The sequence below is a fragment of the Zootoca vivipara genome, chromosome Z1, assembly GCF_965207765.1.
Source record: "Zootoca vivipara chromosome Z1, rZooViv2.hap1.1, whole genome shotgun sequence".
NCBI lineage: Eukaryota > Metazoa > Chordata > Lepidosauria > Squamata > Lacertidae > Zootoca > Zootoca vivipara.
Window position 1 is genome coordinate 16091657 of NC_142583.1, and position 25957 is coordinate 16117613.

The 25957-nt window shown below is 41.5% G+C and overlaps 2 protein-coding genes across 3 annotated transcripts in view; both read left to right on the forward strand.

Moving 5' to 3' along the window:
- Positions 1–1960: 1960 nt before the first annotated feature.
- On the forward strand, positions 1961–15443 carry CNGA1 (cyclic nucleotide gated channel subunit alpha 1). 2 transcript variants are annotated; one of them, XM_088660910.1, is made up of 7 exons: positions 1961–2030; positions 4905–4982; positions 5748–5890; positions 8966–9073; positions 10454–10561; positions 11773–11879; positions 13521–15443. In XM_088660910.1, the coding sequence occupies exons 3-7, from the start codon at positions 5775–5777 to the stop codon at positions 14903–14905; spliced, it is 1824 nt and encodes a 607-aa protein (XP_088517036.1). In that variant the 5' UTR covers positions 1961–2030; positions 4905–4982; positions 5748–5774; the 3' UTR covers positions 14906–15443. The 2 variants fall into 2 exon arrangements, with proteins under 2 accessions (XP_088517036.1, XP_034967862.3); XM_035111971.3 differs by lacking the exon at positions 1961–2030 and adding an exon at positions 4696–4794.
- Positions 15444–17147: 1704 nt separating this feature from the next.
- The window catches only part of NFXL1 (nuclear transcription factor, X-box binding like 1), a 52178-nt gene continuing 43368 nt past the window's right edge, over positions 17148–25957 (forward strand). The window contains exons 1-7 of the mRNA XM_035111970.3: positions 17148–17462; positions 19517–19687; positions 20376–20485; positions 22232–22365; positions 24166–24344; positions 25007–25168; positions 25355–25455. Coding sequence (XP_034967861.3) covers positions 17303–17462; positions 19517–19687; positions 20376–20485; positions 22232–22365; positions 24166–24344; positions 25007–25168; positions 25355–25455 — 1017 coding nt within the window. The 5' untranslated portion in view covers positions 17148–17302. The remainder of the gene's footprint in view (positions 17463–19516; positions 19688–20375; positions 20486–22231; positions 22366–24165; positions 24345–25006; positions 25169–25354; positions 25456–25957) is intronic.

The window sequence follows — 25957 nt, forward strand, 5'->3', positions numbered from 1 at the left end:
CATGTAGTCTGAATACGTTAGCATAAACTGTTCTATTTCTTCTTCCCCTCAGCTAAGGTTTTCAAGAGACCCAAAACTGAGCTCCAATTGACAAGGAAGCAAGTTTAGAAATGTCTCGTTTTCTGTCCCAGTATGTGGTGGTTCTGTCTTCAGGCTCGGTATTTCTGGAATAGTGTCTGTCAAGAAAACGGTTTTCCTGTTGCAAGAAAATTGTTCCCGTGCTCAGCCCCTCTGGGTAAAAAGCTGGCCTCTGAGAAAATGTTCTTTTTTCTGGTAATTGGAGATGAACTCACGAGTGCCAGTACCTGCATTATCTAAAGTCTGCCATGCGTGTAGCCAGGATTTTTTGTTGGGGGAGGGGCAGGCCTTTTTCTAGGGGGGAGCAGAACCTCAGCTATGTATTTTTATTGATTTTTTAATAGGGGGCAGCTGCCCCTCCCTGCCCCCCCTCCGGCTACACCCATGAAGTCTGCGGCAAACAAATCGACAAAGTTCTGTGCTGAACTGCATGTTCGCCATGGTACAACTTCTGGCCTAGAAGTTGTCTGATTGGCAAGCTCAAGTCACCTCTGTGTGCTATTTAGGGGAAAAACTATGCATAACCCGTTGTCTTTTGCCTCACATCTTTGTTACTGACATCTGCAACACCTCTTTGGGGTCAGTTGCTCTGGTGGTTTGTATTAAGGTGTCTTGGCTCCCACTCTGAGATGCAGTACTCAGACCCTGCTCAATTGTTACCAGAGGTTTTATCCTCCAGATCATTACGCAGCCTAAACATAGAACAGGTTACAAAGTTCAAACATTCAAAGCAGAGCTCTGCGGTGCTTGACTAGCCCCATACTAAGACAACACCTGATGCACACCCTTTTCATCCTCTTTGGAAGAGGGAGGCAGGCATAGTCATTTGTGCAGTTTGTGTACTGAGTGACGGGACCTGACAACCTACTTGCAGGTAGGTTGGGACTATTTGTGCTGGCGGCGCACTTGGCAACCAGGGTAGGATCTGTCCAACTAGCTCATAATCCAATACGAGCCCAGATTGCAGGGGGTAGGACTAGATCAGGGTTTCCCAAACTTGGGTCTCCAGCTGCTTTTGGACTACAACTCCCACCATCCATAGCTAGCAGGACCAGTGGTCAGGGATGATGGGAATTGTAGTCCGAAAACAGCTGGAGATCTAAGTTTGGGAAACCCTGGACTAGATGATCCTTGTGGTGCCTTCCAACTCTATGGCTCTAGGATTCTATGCTTCCTTGGTTGCCAGGGAGATCACACTAATAGGGAGCGGGGCCTAGTTGAGGTAGCAATCCCTCCTCTACTGGGACATTAGGGCTGGGAGGTATTTTTCCATCCACTCAGCCGCTCCTGCAAAGCTCAGCGCTCCCAGATATTATCCAGCTGTTCTCCAGCATCCAGCACTCTCATCCCATTCCCCCTGCTCTATTCCCCACCCCTTTTTTGGAGTGTTTTATATTGAGATGTATTTGTTGGGCTATACGAGATGAAAATTGATAAAGAATAATTAAAGGAAGAGCAATGGTGTATTTTTGGTTGTACACAATAGACATTTAATTAACGATCAGGTGTAAGGAGTGTGCGGAATGAAGGCATTTGCTACAAGTACACCCCTTCAATACCTTTAGGAATTGTTCTAAGTCAATTGTCAAAACATTTAGGATCTGTCCAGGAGCACAGAACAATTGGGAGCTCTGCCTTCTCGCAAATGCCTAGAAGCTTCTGAATGGTGGCAGCCTTAATGAGATTTAGAGGAATTAGAAAAGACCTGACTAAGTGAGATGTAATAAGAGATTAAAGATAGGTTAAAAAAAATAAAAAAATCTGCTGCTGCTATCCTTCTTCAGTTCATCCAAGATTACAAGCTTCATGATGTGTGCATGGCAGGTGGGGGAACATTTAATTTTAATTTTATTTTGCAGAGATGTTGACTAGTCCTGGGAGTTTTATTTTCCTCTTATCCAAAGGCATATGGATGTTATATTCAGAGTAACACAAACACTGACGCTCATATGGTAGGTCACATTCCTGAGAGGGAGTGCCACTGATCACCACATTTCCTCCCCCTACTACTGCTGATACATGTGTTTATGTATGCACACATATTCTCTACCAGGTGCTGATGCTGGCGTGGGAAAGAATGATGTATTCAGTGAAATCACATGCGAATTGGAGACTCATTCATTACAGAGGCAATATGAGAGTAAACTACAAAGAATTGGCTTTTCAGAGGCTACTACTGTGACTCCAAGTAGGTTTAACATCCAAAGGGACGAGTACCCCAATCATACATTGAGTCAGGTGCTTCAAAATAAAGATGTACAGCAGTTGTTTTCAAGCAGATTGTCATGGCACCCTGGGGTGCCTTGAATGATGGTCAGGGGTGCCATGGGCAACACTGGCCTCTGTCCCTCTGTCCCTTCCCTCCTCTGATGCCCTTTCACGTCTCTGCCTCCCAAAGGCTTGCACAGCTGTTTGTTGCAGCAGCCCTGGCTACAAGCTCCTCAGGTGAATGATTCCTCTGGGGCTGGCCAGGGGGTGCTGGTTGCCAGGAGTTGAGGTGGCATCAGAGTAAGCAAGCAAGTGGGCGAGGGAGCCCAGCCAGCCCGCCAACCCTATAAAGTTTCTGAGTCCAGCTCTGTTCCAAGAGAGCTCAGAGTGATGATATCTTGTTTTTAAAAAGCCAAATAACAATGATAGAAAAACATACATGGCAGATGAAGATGATGGACTTTATGGAACTGGCTGAGATGACCGGAAGAATCCGCAACCAGGGAGAAGAAGCGATGGAAGAGGAGTGGAAAGATTTTAAAATATATCTTAAAAAATATGCTAAAGTAACATATTAGAATAGAAATTAAGTTGTAAATAAACTGTGGAAATCAATAATAAGAGATATGATAGTTAAAAAATAAGATATACAAGGTGATTAAAATGATATAGAATTTGCTAATTGCATATTTGTTAAAGGACCACAGGGAGGGAAACCCGAGGGGGTCCCTATAGACAATGTGAAGGGTATGAGAAATAATGTAACTTGAGTTCGTGTTTTTTCTATTTTTTCTTTTTTGTAGTGTTATTATTGTTATTGTTGTGTTCTATTCTTTTTTGTGCTTTTTCTTTTGCGTATTTTGGAAAATTATAATAAAAAATATTATTAAAAAAAACAATGATAGAAAAACATACTATAAAACAGCATTAACTTATAGACACCTTGGAGAATAAGCCTTTAGCTGCTGGTGGAAGCTAAACAAGGTATGGGCTGGCCTCTGTTTCCTGTATTGAGTGTCTTAAAGGGTGGTTGAACCTGTTGGGTCAATCCATCAACCTCTGATGGATGATTTAGAAGGATTGGGTCCAGCATCACTTTCGTTCTGTGTGTGTGTGCCAGTATCCATACTCGGTAGAGTTAAATCTCAACGCAGCTCCTTCCTTGGAAGCATCTTCAGGGTTGAAGGTACACACAGTAGACAATAAACACTCATGGACACCTTAAAGATTCAGTCAAGTGTAGGGATTTACTTGACGGACATAATAGCATATTGGTAGCAAATATATACAGAGATTCACCACTGCCGTGGTCAAGGCAGGCTTAGAGTCCAATCAAGAGTCCAAGACTCTCTCTGCTCTCACCGCAAGACGCAAGCAAGAGACTCACAACACGTTACACAGAACCATTGTTATTAGTACTTCCTGTCATACTGTGCATTTCCAAAGAACATTTCCCACAGAAAATGTCCTTGCACAGACAAAACAATCAGCCTTCTGCTTCTTTTTGAAACTTCTTCTCTGTTCTTCTCTGTTTCTGGAACAAATGATGAGAGAATATCCAACAGAACCAAGTGGGAAAAGTCATATTTTGTATCCTTACTGTTCTGTGCCCTTATTGACCATTATGGGGTGAAGCACAAATCAGAGCTGAGCTGATATGATACGATACCCAGAGATAAATGATAGCTGTCACTTGAGACCTCCCTAAGAACCTTAGTCTTTCACAATGCCCATGTGTAATATTCATATTATTAATATTCCTCAACTGATGCTAGGTTGTTATCATTTTCTTGATGGACACTATGGTTTGTAGCCAGTGCTAATCCTGCTCAGAGTAGACTCAATGAAACTAATGGGCAATTAATGGAATGGTTATTAATTTCAGTGGGTCAGCTCTGAGTTGAAATAGCACTAGTTAAAACCCTCTGTGTCCCTAAAAATTGTATGGCATACAGAAAACTGCAAGTGGAGTTCTCCTTCCTACTTCCGACGGGAAAACACCCGAACCTGTTGAATTTCTGCCTGACACAGCTGCTAGACATACAGAGTGCCTGGGGGTGGTGTGGTGAGTGGCAGCTATGAATAAAGGTGCTTATCGTTTAGCTCAAAATCTCAGTCAACAATGGGGTCAAATATGTTTTACTAAGTGTTTGTGTTCTGCCCTTGGAATGTTGCTACTTACCGTATTTTTTCGTGTATAAGACTAGGTGTTGTTGTTTTTTAACCAAAAAATTAGGTTTAAAATTGGGGCTTGCCTTATACACAGGTAGTGCTGAAGGGTGTTTTCTTAATTTGGAGTCCCCCAAAATAGGGGGCGGCTTATACATGGAGACATCTTATACATGGAAAAATATGGTATATTGCCTATTTTGAAAGCACGTACTGCACTTCAAAAGGGTAATTTGTTCACAGCTTCATTTTGGATTTTCCATTATGGCTATGGCTGCAGGAGTGAGGTGATTTAAGGGATTGCCTTCATTACACAGAACAGCAGATTATGTTTCCAAGGTGAGCACACGCAGGCGCCGTAATACCATCTTATTGCAACTGTATTGCTGGCATCCTCTTCACTAGAGTTCATTTATTCCCTCCTTCCCCTCCTCTTCGTTTTGTTCTAGATATACACTTTCCTTAGAAAGTGAAGAATTTCATCACCATTCAGGATTTACTGCAGTACATGGAATGAATAGAATGAGGTTGGTATGTCTTATTTACATCGCTCAGTTTTGCTTAAAAGTCACAAATGAAAGTGGTGGCGGGTTATTAATAGATGTAAGTTTGCCTGGGAATGCTACATGGAATTCAAGTAGTGGGCAATATTGAAATGCGGTTTTGCTGAAGTTGGCAACTTCCTGGAAGGAACACGGGGAAACTATGCATTACAAAATAAGAAACAATGTGCGTTTATTTTGCAATATATTGTGCAAAAGCAGCAGCAGCAGCAGCAGCCCTCTCTGAGGCTGTTGATCATTGTGAAGCAATCACCATGTCTATACTGTGAGAAATTGCTGTTTTCTTTTCAAGATGCTAGAGAAAGCAGATCAGTGATCAAATTGGTTTGATCCAAGTAAACATAAGCACACGTTCCAATATGGGGCTTAATCCCCATTAAGAGTGTTACTCCTAATTGCCTACATCCCCCTGATTTCAGGGGGTGAGAGAGAGTTAAGCATGTATTTCACTAAACTATAGCAATCAATAGGATTTATGTGTGCTTAGATTTGGCTGGATCATACGCATAAGTCCCTTTTCTTTCTATTTTCTGATTATTTTTCTGTTATTCGCTCTAGATAAAACCAGTCATGATGCAGCCTCACAAATACATTTCAATCCCATTGCTTTTAAGGGGAGGGTGTTTGAAATCAATGAGACATGATTTCTTTTCTCTGGATCATGCCAATGCAGATTAAAATCAAGCTTTGCTTTAATGTCTGAATTTCAATCTTGGATCCATTTTGCAGTCTCCTCCCAGATAATACCTTTCAGTTATGACCACAAAGATCAAAGAGGCGATCAAAACCCATCACTCACATTCACATGTTCACAGCTTGCCTATCCAGGGCGAAAATGAAAGTACGAAAGGAGTGGAAAATGATGAAAGCAGGTGAGTAGTGTGAACCAGTTGACCGGTTTTTAATTTTTTCATGGATGATTTGCATGTGAATGATCTGCCTTCTTAAGTCCTTCGTTAATATTGCTATCACATTTTACTGTTGCAATTTAGTTAAATGTGTACTTACCTATAAGCAATGCAATCCAAAACATATATAGCCACTAAGTCCCATTACGTTCAGTGAAATATACTTCCTAGTGTGTTTAGGATTGCAGCCTTTAACATGCGGCACAATCCAGCAATTGAGATTAGGAGGGCTTATAATGGTTTAACTTCAGCTGAACTTTGTTTTTTATTTGGCTAGGCCATGCCATGCCACCTTACATATTGAACATCCTTTAATTGTGGCTGTATGATTGCTGAAAATCTCTTAAGTTTTGTGACTCGTCTTGTCGACACAACACCAATAAGAACTTGGGAAACTGCCTCATATGGAGTCGGTACATCTTCCTCAGATGTATACTCGCTAACAGAGAGGATGTGGGTGGCGCTGTGGTCTAAACCACTGAGCCTCTTGGACTTGCTGATGAGAAGGTCAGCGGTTCGAATTCCCGCGACGGGGTGAGCTCCTGTTGCTCTGTCCCAGCTCCTGCCAACCTACGTAGCAGTTCGAAAGCATGCCAGTGCGAGCAGATAAATTGGTACCACTGTGGCGGGAAGGTAAATGGCGTTTTCGTGCGCTCTGGTTTCCGTCACAGTGTCCCGTTGCACCAGAAGCAGTTTTGTCATGCTGGCCACTTGACCCAGAAAGTTGTCTGTGGACAAACGCTGGCTGCCTCGGCCTGAAAGCGAGATGAGCGCCGCAACCCTACAGTCATATTCGACTGGACTTAACTGTCCAGGGGTCCTTTACCTTTTTTACCTCACTAGCAGAGGCTTTCCAGGATTCCAGGCCAAGGTCTCCCCCAGCTTTATCTGGAGAGACTGGGGACTGAACCTGCTTGTTTGTTTGCTTACTTATTTTATTTACTGTATATTCCTGCGTACTGTATAAGACTACTTTTTAACCCAGGAAAATCTTCTCAAAAGTTGGGGGTTGTATTATACGCCCAGTCGTCTTATACGCCGGGTACGCCGGAATATACGGTACAGTATATTCCATCCCAAGGAGCTCAAGGTGGCAGTACCTAGGTTTCATTCCCCCACCCCACCCCACATTTCACTTTTAATTGGTATACTGCCTTTCTGAATTGCTATGCACAAGGCGGTTTACAGCAACAAAATATGCAACACAAACCTTATAATAATCTGATCCAATGCTAAAAGTCATAATACGTAACTTTAAAACGGAACGACTTAAGTAAAACAACAATCTATTAGAATATAGTAGCACGCAATAAATTTAACTCTCCAAACATCAGCAATGAAAATAAATAATTACTAAACTATGATCAATAAAAGTAACTGCAAGTCACAATGTGTAAAATACCACAATACATACATACATAACCCTGTAAAAGGGTCAAACTGAGAAATGAAGACACACAATTTATAAAACTATTTTTAAAAATCCCTAAACTCCTCCTCCCTATTTTTTCCTCACAACAACCTTATGATGTAGGTTAGGATGAGAGGCAGTGACTGGCCCAATATCACTCAGTGAGCTTTATGGCAGAGTGGGGATTTGAACCCTGATTTTCCAGGTCTTAGTCCAACACTCTAGTCTAACCCATAGCTGTCAAGTTCTCCCCCTTTTTAAGGGAAATTCCCTTATGCTGAATAGGCTTCCTCGCAAGAAAAGGGGAAAATTGACAGCTGTGCTGTAACCACTACACCACACTGGGACCTACTGCATGCAAATCGGGTGTTCTCTTACTGAGCTAAGTCCCTCCCCCAATCCAACACTGAGAAGGATTGCCTAGAAGCACCCTGTTGCAAAAGGCTTGCCGAGATATCACAAATGGGTTGTTGCCGTCAGGCTTTTTGTACTGTAATTGGATTTCCTCCAGAAATGGAAAGTCTGTGTTAAACTCGCAGGGCGGGGCGGATATGTGGCATTTAGATAGCCACATTGTGTGAATGCTGCAAAAAAAAAACCTTCCATGCACAAGGAGCACTGACTCCACCGTAAACATCTACCTACATCCAATTATGTAGATTGAAAATTCCTTTGAAAACAATACAGTTTCCAGCCCATCGAAGTAAATGCCAAATTTTGGTTGATTTTAATGGATTTGGATAGACCTGCAAAGCGTATAGCTTTTCATAAACAAATGAACTTCGCTTTTTCGCATAGCCGCGTAGATGAAAGGTGTTTTTAATTTTTATTCCAAAGGGATTTATGCACAACTCTGCAGAGCACTATGTACCGGTAGTTGTTAAAAACAGCTGAGACCTTGCTGCCATCTGCAGGAGGGCTGGATAAATGCTGCCGGCTGCTGCTTTATAGAGTACAGTATAATTTGCCATAGGTTGAAACAGACTGTTGGGAGAACCGTATATGACACCTGCCTACAGAAGGAACAAATCATATTCTCATTTGCTGGTAACACCAGTCTTGCTGGTGGAATAGCATTTGTATTTACAGGGTTCTGCCTGTAAATTTGCTTCAGCCATTATTGCTGGTTGGCATGGTAGAACTCATCAGATTGTAACAAGAAATGTCTTTACTAGGCCAAGAGAATGCCAAGTGAAACGCCTGGAGACAGATCTAGAGAATGGCTAAATATTATATATATATTGATGTTGGGAAATTGGCCATCATTGAGTATAAACTGAAACCTGCATGGCAACTAGGCGAGCCTGATAGTTTTGTTATCTCTTCCTACACTCCACCCATCCAAAAAATAAATGTTACTTTTTAATATGGTTGCAGCAGCAAATCTCCTATATGCCAACAACACACCTATCCTCCCCCCCCCCCCGTTACAATACCGGTAATAGTGGCAATATCAGTTTTTAAATTGTATTCCACAATTGATTGTAAAGGTGTTTCTTTGGTACAAAGAAATGGAAAATAAAAAATGTAAGAGAATTAAATATGCACTGTGATATGTAATAAGACTTTTCTGAAGGGGTGGTTCTACTTTTATTGTAAAAGTCATATAATTTCCATCAATCTTTCAGCAAATCTGATGGCGAAAAGGAAAAAGAAAAGGACACAGTGGCCAAGGAAAATAAGGACAGCCAAGAGAGACAGAAAGATAAAGCTGAGAAGAAAAATAAGGAAGAGGAGTAAGTGTTTTTCAGGGCTGAAAATATGTTATAGAATACGTTATAATTTTCACTTGACTGGGACTCACAGTGTACTAGTGACACTACTATATAGCATGAGTAGCCAATAGGGTGCCCTCCAGATGCTGTGGACTACAACTCCCATCATCCATGACCAGGATTCTTCAACCTCAGCCCCCCAGATGTTTTTGGCCTACAACTCCCATGATCCCTAGTTAGCAGGACCAGTGGTCAGGGATGATGGGAATTGTAGTCTCAAAACATCTGGAGGGCCGAGGTTGAGGAAGCCTGTCCATGACTGTTGGTCAAAGTGGTTGGAACTAATGAGACTTGTAGTTCACAACATCTGGAAGGCAATGTGTCAGTTTCCCTTGCTATGCAGGAACATGTGGGCTTGGCCGATGGCATGCTTATGGGCTACTACATAGGAAGTTAGGTAAAGGGACCCCTGACCATTAGGTCCAGTCGTGACCGACTCTGGGATTGTGGCACTCATCTCACCAAGGGAGCCGGCGTACAGCTTCCAGGTCATGTGGCCAGCATGACAAAGCCGCTTCTGGCGAACCAGAGCAGCACACGGAAACGCCGTTTACCTTCCCACTGTAGCGGTACCTATTTATCTCATAGCTGCCAAGTTTTCCCTTTTCTCGCGAGGAAGCCTATTCAGCATAAGGGAAAATCCCTTTAAAAAAAGGGATAACTTGGCAGCTATGATTTATCTACGTGCAATTTGACGTGCTTTCGAACTGCTAGGTGGGCAGGAGCTGGGACCGAGCAACGGGTGCTCACCCCGTTGCAGGGATTCGAACCGCCGACCTTCTAATCAGCAAGCCCTAGGCTCTGCGGTTTAACCCACAGCGCCACCCGCGTTCCCCATAGGAAGTTACCATGGTATTTTTCACTTGACTCTGTTGCCTCTTCAGCTTCCGGCACCTCCTTCTCCCAGTCTTCTCCCTCTTCTCCCTCTGACAACGCATCAGTGTCCCACCACCAATCCCCTGGCTCTGCGCCTGCTTTCCCTGGGGGTTCCCAACTGGTGCCCCCTCACCATTCCTCTGCATCCAGCCAGCCCAAGACATTTGCCCACTAAAGAATCTGGCCGTTGGTCTGAAAAAGATTTGCCACCCCTGATTTGGAGAAAGCATGATGATCCATCCAAAGTTAGGTACTTTTTAATAGTGTAGTTATGCCTGTCTGCTCAGAAGTAAATCTGATTAGATTTGATGGCATTTACTCTCAGAGAAGTGTGTACTAGACTGCAGCATATGTTTTAGCAAACTCATTAAAATCAATAGGAAAATGCTGCTGGCTTTCATTTATTATGGCTGTTATGTACCACTTGCTTCTTAATATATTAATTTCCTTCTCCTTGCTGTTTAGGGAGAAGAAAGAGGTATTTGTTATTGATCCCTCAGGAAACTTGTATTACAACTGGCTGCTTTGCATCACTCTGCCCGTCATGTACAATTGGATAATGATCATTGCTAGGTATTTTAAAACAACACAGCACTGCAGCGTATTGATCTATATTAGGTATTTTGCTTTATCTTAAATGGATAAATGAAAGGAAGCAAGACCCTTTCAACAATAAAACAGTTCTGCACTGTCTTAAAGCGGGAACCTATTACATGCTTCAGCAGCTAACTAATGTACTTGGCTAATCTGAGCTGTGACCAAGGAAGTCCTCAGCTCAAAATGTTACATCCGACTTGAAACTTAGGCAAGCCACAATAAACATGGGTACCATTTTACCCCTCACTTATTGCAGTGTGGAGAAAGTAGTGCTTACTTGTCTTGCAGGGCTGCTGTAATGATTGCAGATATAATGTAAGCAAAGAGCTTTGGCCATTCGGGAAATGTATACAAATGTTGATGATTTGCTGAACCATAGTGTGATAAATTTAGATGCAGAGCTTCTCTCTGTAATGAGTGTTGCCCTAAATTTGATTTAGCCTCAGCTACATGTGGGATGAGATAATTTTGATTTGAGCCAGACGGACAGCGAAAAGATGATGCGATTCCTCTGTCATCCATTCCATCAGCATATCATAATTTGGTTATTTTAAACCTAAGCAGTGATGAGCAAGCAGATCAAGAAACAAAGAATACACTTCAGCTAGTTCTCACAGCTACTTTGACCTGTGTTGGGAGACATTATTACTTTAACCAATGTTGGGCATCATTTGATTTTTTTTGGCTGCATTTTGCCATTTCCCCTAGAAGCTCAGACCACAAATGACCGAAACATATTAAACTTGGGGAAAGTGTTCTTTTGCATTGGCATGGCATGGGTTTGTAGTGGAATATATACAAGCACTTAACACTGGACAAGAGTGAAGTAAAAAGGTCACTCATTGTGTACAAATCATGGGAAATATAAACTGAGAGTCTTCCCTCAGTCCCATTGAATTGTCTAATACTGATGGAAGTAGATTTCTATAGATCACCCGGATGCCCTTTGTTCTTTTGTGCAGGACAGAGGTAGGGAAACTGTGGCCCTCCAGATGTTGTTGGACAAGAGTTTCCATCATCCCTGATGCTGGGCCATGCTGGCTGGGGCTTTTTGAAAGTTGCAATTCAACAACATCGGGGTGGGCTGGGAGTGGCACAGGTTCGTTATCCCTAGCTTAAGGCCTGCATTGCCAAAATGCTTACTTTCAAATTCTAAATTTTGAAATTATGTTTCCTTTCTTACTCAGAGCCTGCTTTGATGAACTTCAAAGCAACCATCTAGAGATGTGGTTCATTTTTGACTATATATCAGACATTCTCTATGTTGCTGACATGTTTGTACGTACAAGGACAGGTAAGAGTATGCTCTGCTAAATCATATTGTTAGTAACTTTTTTATCTGTTATACTACCTTGTTAAAATGAATAGCAAAGGCAAGGTAGTAAGCTTTCTTTAGGGAGGGTTGTGGAAGACATTGAAAGTGTCTATGTGGAAAATGGCCCATCTTAAAAAGTCACCTATTTCACCACCAGCACTGATGTATCATATTCTGAAAGTAACATCCCACATTGCCTTATCCAGCCAACTCAAGGTTGTCTCTTTATATAGCATTTATTGGAATAATGATCTTTTGGTTGCTCTCATTAATAAGTGACAATGCATATTAAGGCAGGATAGGAGTACCACCTTCTTTATTTTAGAAATGCATACAGTAGTCTGCTTTTAAGGCTTAGGTTATTAAAATGATTGTATGGGCAAACAATAGTTTAAACCACCAAAGGTGAAATGCAACTATCAAACAAAATCAAGCAGCCCTAGTAAATTCTTAACAGCAGCTGCTTAGAATGCAGCAGATCTCTAGCTTAGCTGGCTGATTCCTGGCTCAGTCAGTGTTTGATCGCAGGCATCAGCTCAGCTGAAGATAGGCTGGTATAACTTGCACATCCTGACTCACCTGGCTGAACCAAAGCTTGCTGAGCGGAGGCTGGATTAAGTTCAAAAACAGGAGATTCCAGGGGTGTGGGGGCAAGCAGCACCGGTTGTGGGTGGGATTTAGGTTGGATCCTAAGCCTGTTCAGGCCAGTCATGGATGTAGCAACCCAATGTAAAACACTATTTTAAAAGCTTGTTTCCCCTCTGCCAGGCTCAAGCACAGCAGCCGCCACCCCACAGCTGAATGAGGTTTGGATTTGGTAGGATTCCATCACATACTGGTGAATTTTGAGTTGCACAGTTATACTTGATTGCACAATAACCCCGCTTTCCCAAAAACATTGGTTTTCTTGTGAGTGGGGAAGTGATGGAACAAACATGCACTGGAAAGTGTGGGATAACACGTGTTTTGATGAGCAGGATGAACTCTCAATAAAGGGGTAATCTGGTAGTGCCCACAATTTCGTGGTTTGCATGTCATGGGAAAACTGTGAGGTTTTTCAAACCCAATGAGTTTCTTCTGCCATCTGGAGAAGTGGGGAGAGGAGAGGGGAGAGCACTTGAACTTGTCACTACTTCCTGTTCCAACTAATCGCAGGGCTGGACCAGGAACATTCCATTTGAACCAACTTCTTTCTTCTGCTTGACCTTCCTCAGAATGTTTGTAAATATAAATGAAGGGGCAATAAGTTTGCCATCTCATCTCCTAAGCAATGATTCTGCATACCTTGATAATATTGGTAACAGGAAAAACAGAGTAGTTCAGAATTTCCACCCAGTTATGGTTCTACTGGATTTCACAGTATTATGAAAACAATTTTTTGGTGGGGGGGGATGAATACAGGTGTCCATTTACCAAATTCTGTCATTTACCTGCTTCTAGAGTCCTGATTTGGTATGGAACTGGAAATACTGTATTATAAAATTCTCCCCACTTGGCAGGATAATACAGACAACTGGTTTACCAAGGAGTTACTAAATTATCATATATATTTGCCCTTTGCCATGTCAGCAAAAATAAAACAAAATTGTATCACAAAGTTATTTCTGCATTTTATTATAGGTTACCTGGAACAAGGTTTGTTGGTGAAAGAAGAACTTAAACTTAAGAAAAAATATAAGGGAACGGTACAATTTAAATTAGACGTACTTTCCATCATTCCAACTGATCTACTTTACTTCAGGTTAGGCTTGAACTACCCAGAAATACGAATAAACAGATTACTTAGAATATCACGTATGTTTGAATTCTTCCAGCAAACAGAAACAAGAACAAGTTACCCAAATATATTCAGAATTTCGAATCTTGTCATGTATATTATAATTATTATCCACTGGAATGCATGTATGTATTTTTCAATCTCCAAAGCCATAGGCTTTGGAACAGACACATGGGTCTATCCCAACATTAGCCATCCCGAATTTGGCCGGCTGGCTAGAAAGTATATTTACAGCCTTTACTGGTCAACACTGACCTTGACAACTATTGGTGAAACACCACCTCCCGTGAAAGATGCTGAGTATTTCTTTGTCGTTGTTGACTTCTTAGTTGGTATATTAATTTTTGCTACCATTGTTGGTAATATTGGTTCTATGATCTCCAACATGAATGCTGCCAGGGAAGAATTTCAAGCAAGGATTGATGCTATAAAACAGTACATGCAGTTTCGGAATGTGAGCAAAGACTTAGAAAACAGAGTTATCAAGTGGTTTGATTATTTGTGGACAAATAAGAAGGCAGTAGATGAAAGAAAAGTCTTGAAGTATCTCCCAGATAAATTACGAGCAGAAATTGCCATCAATGTTCATCTGGAAACTTTAAAGAAAGTCCAGATTTTTGCAGATTGTGAAGCTGGCTTACTGGTTGAGCTAGTCTTAAAACTACAGCCTCAGGTGTACAGCCCTGGAGATTATATCTGTCGGAAAGGTGACATTGGGCGAGAAATGTACATCATCAAAGAAGGGAAGCTTGCTGTGGTTGCTGATGATGGAGTTACTCAATATGTGGTCCTAAGTGATGGCAGCTACTTTGGGGAGATTAGCATTCTCAACATTAAAGGTAGCAAAGCTGGAAATCGGAGAACAGCTAACATCAGAAGCATTGGTTATTCAGATTTGTTTTGTCTGTATAAAGACGACCTGATGGAGGCTTTAACAGAATACCCAGATGCAAAGGCCTTGTTGGAAGAGAAGGGAAGGCAAGTCCTTATGAAAGATGGACTGCTGGATTTAGATGTTGCAAATGCAGGAAGAGATCCTAAAGATATCGAGGAAAAGGTCAACCAAATAGAAATAATGCTTGACTGTTTACAAACAAGGTTTGCCAGACTTCAGGCTGAATATGGTGCTGCGCAGCAAAAATTGAAAATAAGGCTAACACAAGTTGAGAGCATCATGAAAGCGCCTATGGATTTTGATTTATCAAATTTAGAAGAAACTGAAGAATGAAAACAGTAGAAAGTAGATATTGTGAGCACTGCCGAATCTGTAATAAAGAGTCTAATAAAAGACAAAATAAGGAGGCTTCGTTGAACATGGAATCTGTTAATCTTGGCTGATTTTATTTTTAAGCCAAGAATGAAGGGTATTTTTTCAATAATTTACATTTTATCTGTTATAAGTGTGACTTCAGAAATTATCACTTGATCTAGATGATAAATATGCTAAAATCCCAATGGATCAAACTAGGTTAATCTGAACAGGAATCATTTTGTACAGTTGTATTGCATGATTACATTTTATATTGTGCCCTGTATAAGGCACCTAGCATCAAGATAGTTGGCTGGACTCCTCAGCAGTCATTTTGATTTACAGATGATAAGTTTGCTGGACTTTCTACTCAGAACAAAGACACCTATGATATAACATCTTTGTTTTGTAGCAACTGCCCAGAAAATAAGCAGTAATTTTAAACAGTCAGTTGCAAGTTAACGAGAGAATGTGATGCAATAAAATTCCACACTGTTTAATAAAATATTTAATTAAATCCTTGTGAAAAATTTGGCTTTTGTATTGACTGGCTACAAATAACCTCCGAGTGCCTAAAGGGGTTTCTTGAGATGCAGCTGTAAATTCTTACCAGGAGACCCCATATTCTGTGATTATTAACAGTTTTAAACATATAGCTAAATTATTTCTAGACTCCATAGGGTGACTAGGTACAGCATAAGCCCTCCCCAAAGGTAGCAAGATTGACACCGTAAAAAATGGATAAGGTGGAAGGAAGACATCAGTTTGTAAATGGCAGCAGGTAGAGGTATATTTTGGAACATGTGCATTTCAAAATGCAGCACTGTTCTGTCAGTCTGCTTAAAGCAAGGCTTTCCACTCAGCAGTCTTGATCTGGAAATTCATATAAAGGTAATGTGGCTTTTTTACCCTGTTCTTTCCTTGGACTGAGGTTGGGAAGCTCTGCAGGTGCAACTGCTTCCTGGGTCCCTCTGGTCAGTGGTTTGGACCAGGCTGATCTTCTGTTGGTAGGTGACCTTGATGGGGGGAGGTGGTGTAATCTCTCAGCAGCCCTAGTGTTCTGCAACCTCTTGATAAGCACATTCCATGTCTCAGTTCTGTTTTGGCAAAACATGTTGTGGATATTTAATATTTGTGCTCTCGCTGGTCTATCTAGGCATCTCAGAAATAGGAGAAAAAAATTATTAACTCTTGGTTTCTGCAGAAAAAAGAACTTGTACTGCAACAATTAGTGTTTATTCTTTGTAGTACACTGGCATTTTGTGTTTAGAGAAGCAAATATCCGTTTAGCTACAGTTTGGATTAGGTTACCTGATTTTAAAAACGGGGATTGAGGGATTTGCTTGCTTTTTTCAGTCCTTGGGAGAGATGGCTGAAACCTGAAAAACAGCACTTTTGATGTACAATATGTGTAGGCACACACACAAAAGTTTTTTTTCAACTGTCCTCAAAACCTTTCCCTCTGCATTTTGCTTTTCTTCTTCTTTTGCCATGGGACCTTTTTTATTCTGAAGAAGCCTGACATGCAAATTGATTGTCTGAATGTGATTAACGTCAAGTGGTTTTGCTAAGTAGCACAAACCAGAGGGGTGGGCTGGGGAATCCAGAGAGCATAAACTCCCAGTAACATTTCGCTGAGCAAATCTGGAACAAAACTTAGTTGTAATAACTAATGGCCACATAATAATAATAATAATAATAATAATAATAATAATTTGTCGACTGCCCTTCATAAAAAACAAACCAATATCTTCCCCCTCCCACAAACACATTTAAAAAACCATAGATTGTTAATCAGCCAAACGCCTGATTGTAGAGAAATACTTTTATTATGTGTTGTTGTTGGACACGACTAAACAACAACAACAATAAATAAAATATATTACAATATATAATTGTAAATTATAATATAATATATAATATAATTATAATTTTATAAATATTATGTATATATGTATTATTATTATTATTATTATTATTATTATTATTATTATTATTATTATTATTTTATTACTGCGCAAAACGAATGCGCTCGACGGCGCTCCTTCTGATGCATTCTGGTGGCTGTAGTTCTCCGTGGGTCACTTCGGAGGCCGGCGGTTCTGTATGCACCGCACAAAGAAAGGGGGGAGGAGTCCTGCCATACTACGGTTCCGGTGTTTGCCCTTCCCACTTCCGATTCTCTGCCGCGAGGGATGCCGGGAGTTGTAGTTTAGGCGCCGGCACGCCGCGAACTGCTACGTTTCCTACACCTGGATCCTCCCAGCTGCTGCGCCTCATCCTCTGAAAGCGGGCGGGCGGCGACGGGCTGCCCCGTCCCGGCTCCGAGCGAGCAACGGGCCTTGTGGCGGGGAGGGAGGAGGTGGAGGAAGAAGGATGGAGGCGGCTTGGCGCCAGGGCGGCCGTGGCCGGGGAAGGGGGAGAGCCGGAGCTGGCGGGGCCCCTGCAGGCAGCGGACCTGGCGGCCGGGGAAGGGGAAGGGGAGGCGCCTCCCCGGCCGCCGGGGCTTGTAGTAATAACGCCTCAGGAGCCCGCGGTGAGTATTTTCACAACCTCACACACCTACCGTAGGGGGGGGGGAAACCCCTCATACTCTACTTGGGGCCCAGGTGAAATAGGAGAGGCATGAGGAGGTGTTTTATTATTATTATTATTATTATTATTATTATTATTATTATTATTATTATTATTAAAATAAAATGTATTGAAGGGAAAGCAAGAATGCAGCGCACTGCAGCTGCTTCAAGTGCATTTATTACTATTTCTCTCTCTCTGTGTGTGTGTATATATGTATATGTGTGTGTGTGTATATATATATATACACACATAATACACACATAATATACACACATAATATTATATTATATTATATATTTAAAAAAGGCTTCTTGGTATGGTGGGAGAGGAGGCTTAGATACACCCTTGCATAGCTTCTAATCGCCCTGAGCAGAAGCTGAATTCTTGTTCGAAGTGTAGGTATACTGTATATATCTTCATTAGGATACAAATCAGTTCATAATAGGGACCATTTTAATTTAAGGCGGACTCTCGTAAGTTAATGTGTTTTTAACTTGTACAGTTTACGCTTGTTTTGATCCGTATTAAGGTTAATGTTATTATGTTTTATACCCTGTCTTTCTCCCTAACAGGGACTCGAGGCAGCTTACAATAAGAGCAGTTGAAAACTGTTGGGTGGGAAATCATTAGAAAGTACAACCAATTAAGCATTGATAGAATTAAGGCAAATATAAAATGTATTAAATACAGACAGATAATTACAATAAAAAGGCACCAGCCTTACACTAAAAGCAATCGATTTCTTAAAACCTGCTCAATTATTTGATACATTGGAGCCAAGCCAAGAACTGGGAGCATGCCTGATTTGTGTGGCGGCTGCTGTAATTATTGAACATTAGGTCATTTGCGATATTGTTGCTGTGCTTGACATAGCTGAACTTATTTGAAAACCAGACAAGTATTATATGCAAATGTGCTTACATGACGCTCATTGACTCCCCCCCACCCCCAGAATCCTGGAACTATAGTTTACCCCTCACAAAGCTAGAAGTCGCAGCACCCTTAAAACTGCAGTTCCCAGGATTCTTGGGGGGAAGCAATGACCTTTAAATGTATGGATGTGAATATGGAATCCCCACACTGGAGAATAGAAGCAGCTGTTTGGAGGAGAGATGCAGCCAATGGATGTATGAAGACTTAGGCATTCCCTTCCACTGCTTCTTTGCTCCAAAATGGCCCCTTCTGAAGCAGGAAAAAAAGCTGTTTTGCTTATGCACATTTATATGTAACTATAAGTTGGGCCCTTAGATACAAGCCATTGTATGCCTTCTTCACCTTTGCAGCAGAAGTGCAGGTGTAAATGAGCTTGTATACATACAAGCTCATCGCAATATATACAAGCTCAATTACACCTGCACTCCTGGTAGTTGGTTTTCCTGGGATGCGGGTGGTGCTGTGGCTTAAACCACAGAGCCTAGGGCTTGCTGATCAGAAGGTCGGCGGTTTGAATCCCCGTGACGGGGTGAGCTCCTGTTGTTCAGTCCCTGCTTCTGCCAACCTTGCAGTTCGAAAGCACGAAGTGCAAGTAGATAAATAGGTACCGCTCCTGCAGGAAGGTAAACGGTGTTTCCGTGTGCTCTGGTTCGCCAGAAGCGGCTTAGTCATGCTGGCCACATTACACAGAAGCTGTACGCCGGCTCCCTCGGCCAGTAAAGCGAGATGAGCGCCGCAACCCCAGAGTCGTCCGCGACTGGATCCAATGGTCAGGGGTCCCTTTACCTTTACCTTTATACGTTGCTTATGCAGTAAGAACCAGGGAAGTATAGGCTGTGTTTCAAGAAAATACGGAAACCAGCTGTGAAGAGAGTCATGTGCCCCTTCCAAGAATGCCAGAAGATAATCGAAACTGTGCCAGGATGTGGCCTTTGTAAAAAAAAAAAAATCTTCATTTAAAAGCATCTAATGTTTGCTTTGTTGGTTAGATAGTTAAACAGAGTTTTTATTAGTTGCATTTATTTTGCTGAAAGATACTGTCACATTTTAAACTCTATTTAAACTTTGTTCCTCTAACAGAGCTAACCTCTCAGAAAAAATTTGATGAAATTAAGAAGGCTAACCAAGCTGCAGCTAGAAAGCTTGTTGAAGATCAGTTTAGTTCCTCCTCTGAAGAAGAAGATGAAGATATCAAAGGAAAACATGGAAAAATATTGGCCAAGACATTTACCACTTATACAAATCAAACTGGTAAAGCTTTTATTTATTTCACATGCCCTAGCCTTATAAAGACCTACCTATCACTACACTGAGATCATTATTCAGATAATGATTTCTATAATTGGGGTAGTAACACATTAATGAATGCTTTTATTATAGGAACAATACAGTATGTATGTATGTATGTATGTATGCTCAGAAATATAGCTCAATCTATCACAAAAGTAATAAGTGTAACAGTAAATACAGCAGCTGTAGGAGACTATATAACACTGTTCTTAAAAGATCTGCGCTGGTTGCCTATTCACTACCAAGCCTAATTCAAGCCTAAATGGCTTGGGACCTAGTTAACAGAGGGAGCCCCTCTCCCTGTACCATTCAGCCTGTGAGTTGAGATTCACTGGAGATTTGGGTGACTAAAACTTGGAAAAGGCCTACTTTTTGATAGTCCCCTGATTACGAAATAGTCTTCCCACAAACAGTCTCTTAGTAGTCATTATACTTTGGGGTTTAGAGAGGTATGGCCTTGATTCATGTATGGTTTCCATTTCAGACCATCAGTAAATGTTAGCGTGGCATTTTGTTTTACATGGAAATAACAGCTTCACAAATAAGCTTTTGATTTTTCCTTTGGCACTGGTCCTCTAACATTAGGATAAAATAGTAATGACTACTGCTTTGTATAAAAAACAAAATTGTCTTCCTGTGTTGTTCAAAGATGGAGATGCAAGTGAACTGGAACGCACAAGGCAGTACATGAATGATGCTTTTCAGTCTGGGGCAATGACGTGCTTGATATGTATTGCTTCAATTAAGAGAAACCAAGCGGTAAGCATCTTACACTATAGAGTATTGTAAAAGTACCACTTCTTCAACATTTGCTGTTTAGTTGGAATATATTTGCTCTTCAGTTAGAGAGGGCATATAAAGAAGTATGCTTTCGACTGCACTGCCACTTTGTCTTTGGAATTCCCTTCAAAATGCTGTTGATAGCTTCAGAAAGTGATCAAAAGCCTCCCATTTTTCAGACATTCATATTGTGGCTGGGCATGAAAAAGTAATTTTGCTTTATTACTTTGACTGCCTGAATTGGGTCCAGCTGCAGAAATCCAATCTGTTCTCTGCATCCCGTTACATTTATTTAGGGAATCGTCAGCACATTCCCCCCCACCCCACCTAAGAAGCCATAGTAAGAGCTAGTGGTACAATTGAAGTCACCACTTCTGATACTAAAATTGCCATGTGTTGAAAGCATCAGTCAAGCTCTGGCCTTTAGCACTCTCTCACTTGTGCATTCTTGCTCAGAATGGAATGGATCCTAGCCAAGACAAGCATACTCTGAAAGGGGTCAGGTCCAAGGAAGAGTGACTTATTTGAAGTACAGATGCACATCATAGTAAAGCAAACTATGGCTTACCAGGACTGTGAGAATGTGTTGGCTCCCAGAAAGGAGCTCATACCCATGTGGCTCCTCTCCTGGTCTTTTTAGAGCAATGCAAGATTGGCTTAGTGTATCATTTGAACCTAGGATCGTGGTTAAGGTCTCTCCTCCTTAACCACCCAAGGTTTGTCCTCTGGTTAATGGCTAAGGAGGAGAGACCTTAACCACGATCCTAGGTTCAAATGATACACTAAACCAAACCTTGGCTTATCTGCTTCATTGCACTATGCTTAATAATAATAATCATTAATAATTATATTATTTGTACCCTGCCCACCTGACTGGGTTACACCAGCGATTCTGGGCAGCTTCCAACAAATATAAAAGCACAATAAAACATCAAATATTTAAAACTTCCCTATAGAGAGCTGCCTTCAGATGTCTTCTAAAAGTTGTATAGTTATTTATCTCCTTGACACCTGAGGGGTGTGTGTGCATTCCACAAGGTGTAAGGCACTCTGCCTGGTTCCTGTAACCTTACTTCTCATAGTGAGGGAACCACTAGAAGGCCCTTGGAGCTGGAACCAGGCTGAATGGTGGGGGTGGAGATGGCCCTTCACGTATACAGGACCGAGGCCATTTTGGGTTTTAAAGGTCAGCACCAACACTTTGGTGAACACAGTGGGTTCAAGATGCTCTCCAGGAGTCAGTATGGCCACACGGTCTTGGTAAACTATAGTGTGGATTGTTGTGAAACACAGAAATTGTGAAATTGTGTCTGTCATGCTTTGACCACATTTTTTAAAAAACTACTAATAAGTCTGTGCTGCATTTGTTTAAACTCTATAACAGACTCTGTAGTGGGGATGATACCGTATTTATTTGAATGTAATGTGCACTTTTTTGGCCAAATTACATTGCGAAAATTAGGGTGCCAATTAGTTTCAATGGAGCATTCAATTCATGTAAATACGCTAAAAAAAATTTTTTTAATAAATAAAATGGCTGCTTTACACAGCCAGATAACATGACCTACATCAGGACATAGTACAATAAATAAAACCCAATATTCACCTTAGGTTTTTTTGCGGTGGTGGGAAAGGAGGATTGTTGCATGTGTGTGTTGAATTTTATACGGCAGATCAGCATGTTTACTTGGAAAGGTCTTTGAAACATCTTTATCTGTCTTCTAGGTCTGGAGTTGTTCTGGATGTTTCTGCATATTTCACATGCCTTGCATTCAGAAGTGGGCTAAGGATAGCCTTTTCCTAATATCTTCTCCATTGACAGATGATGATTTTGGAAAGAGGGATTATCCATGGCCTTGGTAGGCTTTTAAGGTTTTATTTTGCAAGCTCCTTTATGTGGTAGGAAAACAGTACTTAAAAGAAGAGCTGTAAAATGTGAGCTCTAATGTTGCATTTAATGAAAAAATTCCTTTGCGTTTAAGTATCTTTAGCAATCCCAGGATACGTTGGTGTGTGCATGAAAAATACCACCTCCGTAACGGAGGACTTGCCTGCACTGTGAGCAAAGCCAACTAAAGTTAAACACTTTTAAGTAGTAATGGGTGAACTTAAAACATTGTAAATCAGTTGAATCCCACACCATTTGCTCAGATGAAAGTTCTCTGTTTCAAGAACTTTTAGTATATACACTTTTAAAGCTGGGGAAATGCTCCTGTTGAAACATAACATAAAATAATGTCTGAGGACAGAAAGCCTAATTTCTCCCTCTTCTTTGCTAACCCTGGTTGGTATAATATGCCCTTTTGATCTTCCCTTGCATTTTGACCTGAATTCTTTTCGCCTCTAGCCTTGTTTAATGGCATATGCATATGTGATCCTGTTTTGTTCTTTTGAGTGGTGCTTAGGGTTAAGCAGTTGCACAGCAGCAATAGAGTGGAAATGTGAAATTTCCCTGTGAGAATTTTGATCTCTAACCTCTTCATTCAGTGCACAGTTGTAATGATAATGTTAGTTGAAGTATCACAAAAAAAGTCTTACTTGGGTACAGTGTGGGTGGAAGTCCATACACTGAGCAAGACAGCGGTTCTTTTGAGTGGGTGGTTTATTTTTATTTTTTGGAGAAATAGTGTTTGGCTTCTCCCCGTAGGATGGATATCTCTGCATCCTGGTGGTGCAGAGTGCTTTTCAACAGCTTAGGCTGGCATATCAATGGCAACCTCTTTGGGATAGAGAGAGCCTGACAACTATCATCCATGGGTTGGTTACTTTATTGTTAGACTATTGTTATATGGGACTGCTGTTGAAGACGGTAGAAACTCGTATTCGGTCCAGAATAGAGCTGCTCTGGTAGGAACGAGGACCAGTTGCTGGGAAAACATCTCATAGATATTGAAAGAACTCTATTGGCTTCCAGTCTGTTGCAAAAGACAACTCAAGGGTTTCACTTTTGAAAGCCCTACATGGCTTTGGACCTAGCTACCTGAAGGGACACCTGCTTCCATGTCAAGCTTCCATAAACTAAGACAATCTGCTAAGTGAGGCAGCTGGTAGCCAGGGAAAATGTATTTTTGATTGCTGTGCCTGCTCTGTAAAATCCCCCCCCCCCCCCGAGAGGTTCACCTGGTGCTTATGCTGGTATCTTTTTGGCAACAGATAAATACTTTTATTCTCTGGGGCTGCTTAAACTGTTTTCTCTCTTTAATGCTGCTTTGACTTAGGATCATAGAAGTGTAGAGTTTGTCTTGGTCATCTAGTCCAAGCCACTGCAATGCAGGAATCTTTTGCACAACGTGGTTCTCAAACCCATGACCCTGAGATTAAGAGTCTCGTGCTCTACTGACTGAGCTATTCGTTTAAGAATGCATTTGGATGGAATCTGTATCTTTAATATGTTTTTACATGCATCTCTGTAAATTTCCTGGAAACCCTTTTTTGAAAGGCAGTGTAAAAAATCCTGTAAATAAATAAATCTATTTCAGTTGCTAATGGTTGATGTTATAGTGTCACGGTTTTGTTTTGCATTGTTGGTAAACACTGGACTTTGAATAGGCATTTAGCACCCATAATTGTGGCTGCATCACTGTTGCGGTTGCAGTAAAGTCATATACTTCAGCTGAACTTTACCAAAGTCTCCGTGAATTTTTCCTCTAATCTTTCAGTCCAAAGTGCAGATTTGAGTACAAGCGATCGGAGACTCCCACTCGCTACTACTGCTACTGCAGAAAGGTAGAGGACCCACCACTTGATCCCTGGCTAGTTCCGCATTCCTGTGGCCAAGTATGTGAAAGAGATTTCAGGCCTCCCTGTGGACACAGGTGCCTGCTACTTTGTCACCCAGGTATGTGATGCTAATGTAACTGTATGTAAGCTATACAGTCGTACCCTGGAAGTCGAACGGAATCCGTTCTGGAAGTCCATTCAACTTCCAAAATGTTTGGAAACCAAAGTGCGGCTTCTGATTGGCTACAGGAAGCTCCTGCAGCCAGTTGGAAGCCGCGGATGCCCCGTCAGACGTTCGGCTTCCAAAAATAGTTTGCAAACCGGAACAGTAGCTTCCAGGTTTGCAGCATTCAGGAGCCAAAACATTTGGGAACTAAGCTGTTCCAAAACCAAGGTATGACTGTAATTAAAAGCCTAGGATGGTGCAGATTTAAAAATGTAATATGGTTACTAATATGGTTACGTGAGAGTGAACTGAATTTTTACATCAGGTGGCACATTAAAAAGTTGCCAATAAGTGAAAGCTTTGGGATACTAGCCACTACTTACTGCACATGCACATACTAAATACAATATTATACATTCTCACACATGGATTTCTCATTGCGGCACAATAGCTTTGTGAGGTAGCTTAGGCTGCCCTAATTTAACCAGCAAATTTCAGGACAGAGGGGATTTGAACCAAGGTCTCCCTGGTCCCTGTTGATTCTGACTTGACAACTCGGATGTTCTGTGCTGGAATATCATTTCTGTGATAACCTTTCTTTTTCTTATTTCTAGGTCCTTGCCCGCCTTGTCCAAAGATGGTCACAATAGCCTGCTACTGCAAGAAGGCTAAGCCTGTGCCACGAAGATGCAGTACAAAAGAGTGGTCGTGTCAGCTGCCCTGTGGGCGAAAGCTGCCTTGTGGACAGCACAACTGTGAGAAACCTTGTCATCCAGGTAGATGTTTCTGTGGAGGATGTTACTTTGGGTTGACTCTCATGCTTGTCAGCAGGATCAGTTTTCTCCCTCCCCTCTTCTAACACTCCCCCCCTCCCCGCCCTGTCCTTCTCCCCAGTGGGTGAAGAAATTAAAACAATCACTGTCCAAGCTGCATTCTAATATTTAACTCTGCCTTACCTTTAGGAGCCTGCCAGCCCTGTCCAAGATTCAGTAAACAAGCTTGCATCTGCGGTAGGCAAGTAGCAGAAAGGCTCTGTGCAAGTCCTGTATGGCAGTGCGATCAGGTAAGTTTCCTTAAATGTTGCCATGTTTTGTCATCAAATATAGGGTTTTGTTATATAAGAAGGGTTGTTACCAGCGTTTACTCTGTCTCTCGCCCCAACACATAAGAAATCTTATGTGTTAACATGAAGAAGCATAAGGAATTTATGGCGCCATTTGGAAAAAACAGCAACTTTGGTCCCACTTTATACAATTAAGCAAAGAACATTTGTTTTGCAGCACCTGTCTGCCCACTGAGCCTCTTCATTCCTACGGAAGCAGTTGGGTGTGCTTAGTTTTTCACACATGGCTTCTCCATTTTGGCTTCATTTATGTTAAATAAATCATGACACGGTGTAATACGCCATGTGTTGTTGTTCATCAGAGGTTGTATTTACCTTATTTTAAGACCTGCTAAGGAGCAGGTGGTTGTTATTAAGTCCTGACAGGTAAAACCACAGAGTTCAAAGAGCACGTTCTTCCTTTTTAACATGACTGTATGGTTAGCAGCAGACCTACCAGCAG

Coding starts and splice junctions, on each gene's coding strand:
- CNGA1 (XM_088660910.1), top strand. CDS start 5,775: ATGACCACAAAGATCAAAGAGGCGATCAAAACCCATCACTCACATTCA. Junction 9,074..10,453: donor AAGAAAAATAAGGAAGAGGA/GTAAGTGTTTTT, acceptor CTTGCTGTTTAG/GGAGAAGAAAGAGGTATTTG. Junction 10,562..11,772: donor TGGATAATGATCATTGCTAG/GTATTTTAAAAC, acceptor TTTCTTACTCAG/AGCCTGCTTTGATGAACTTC.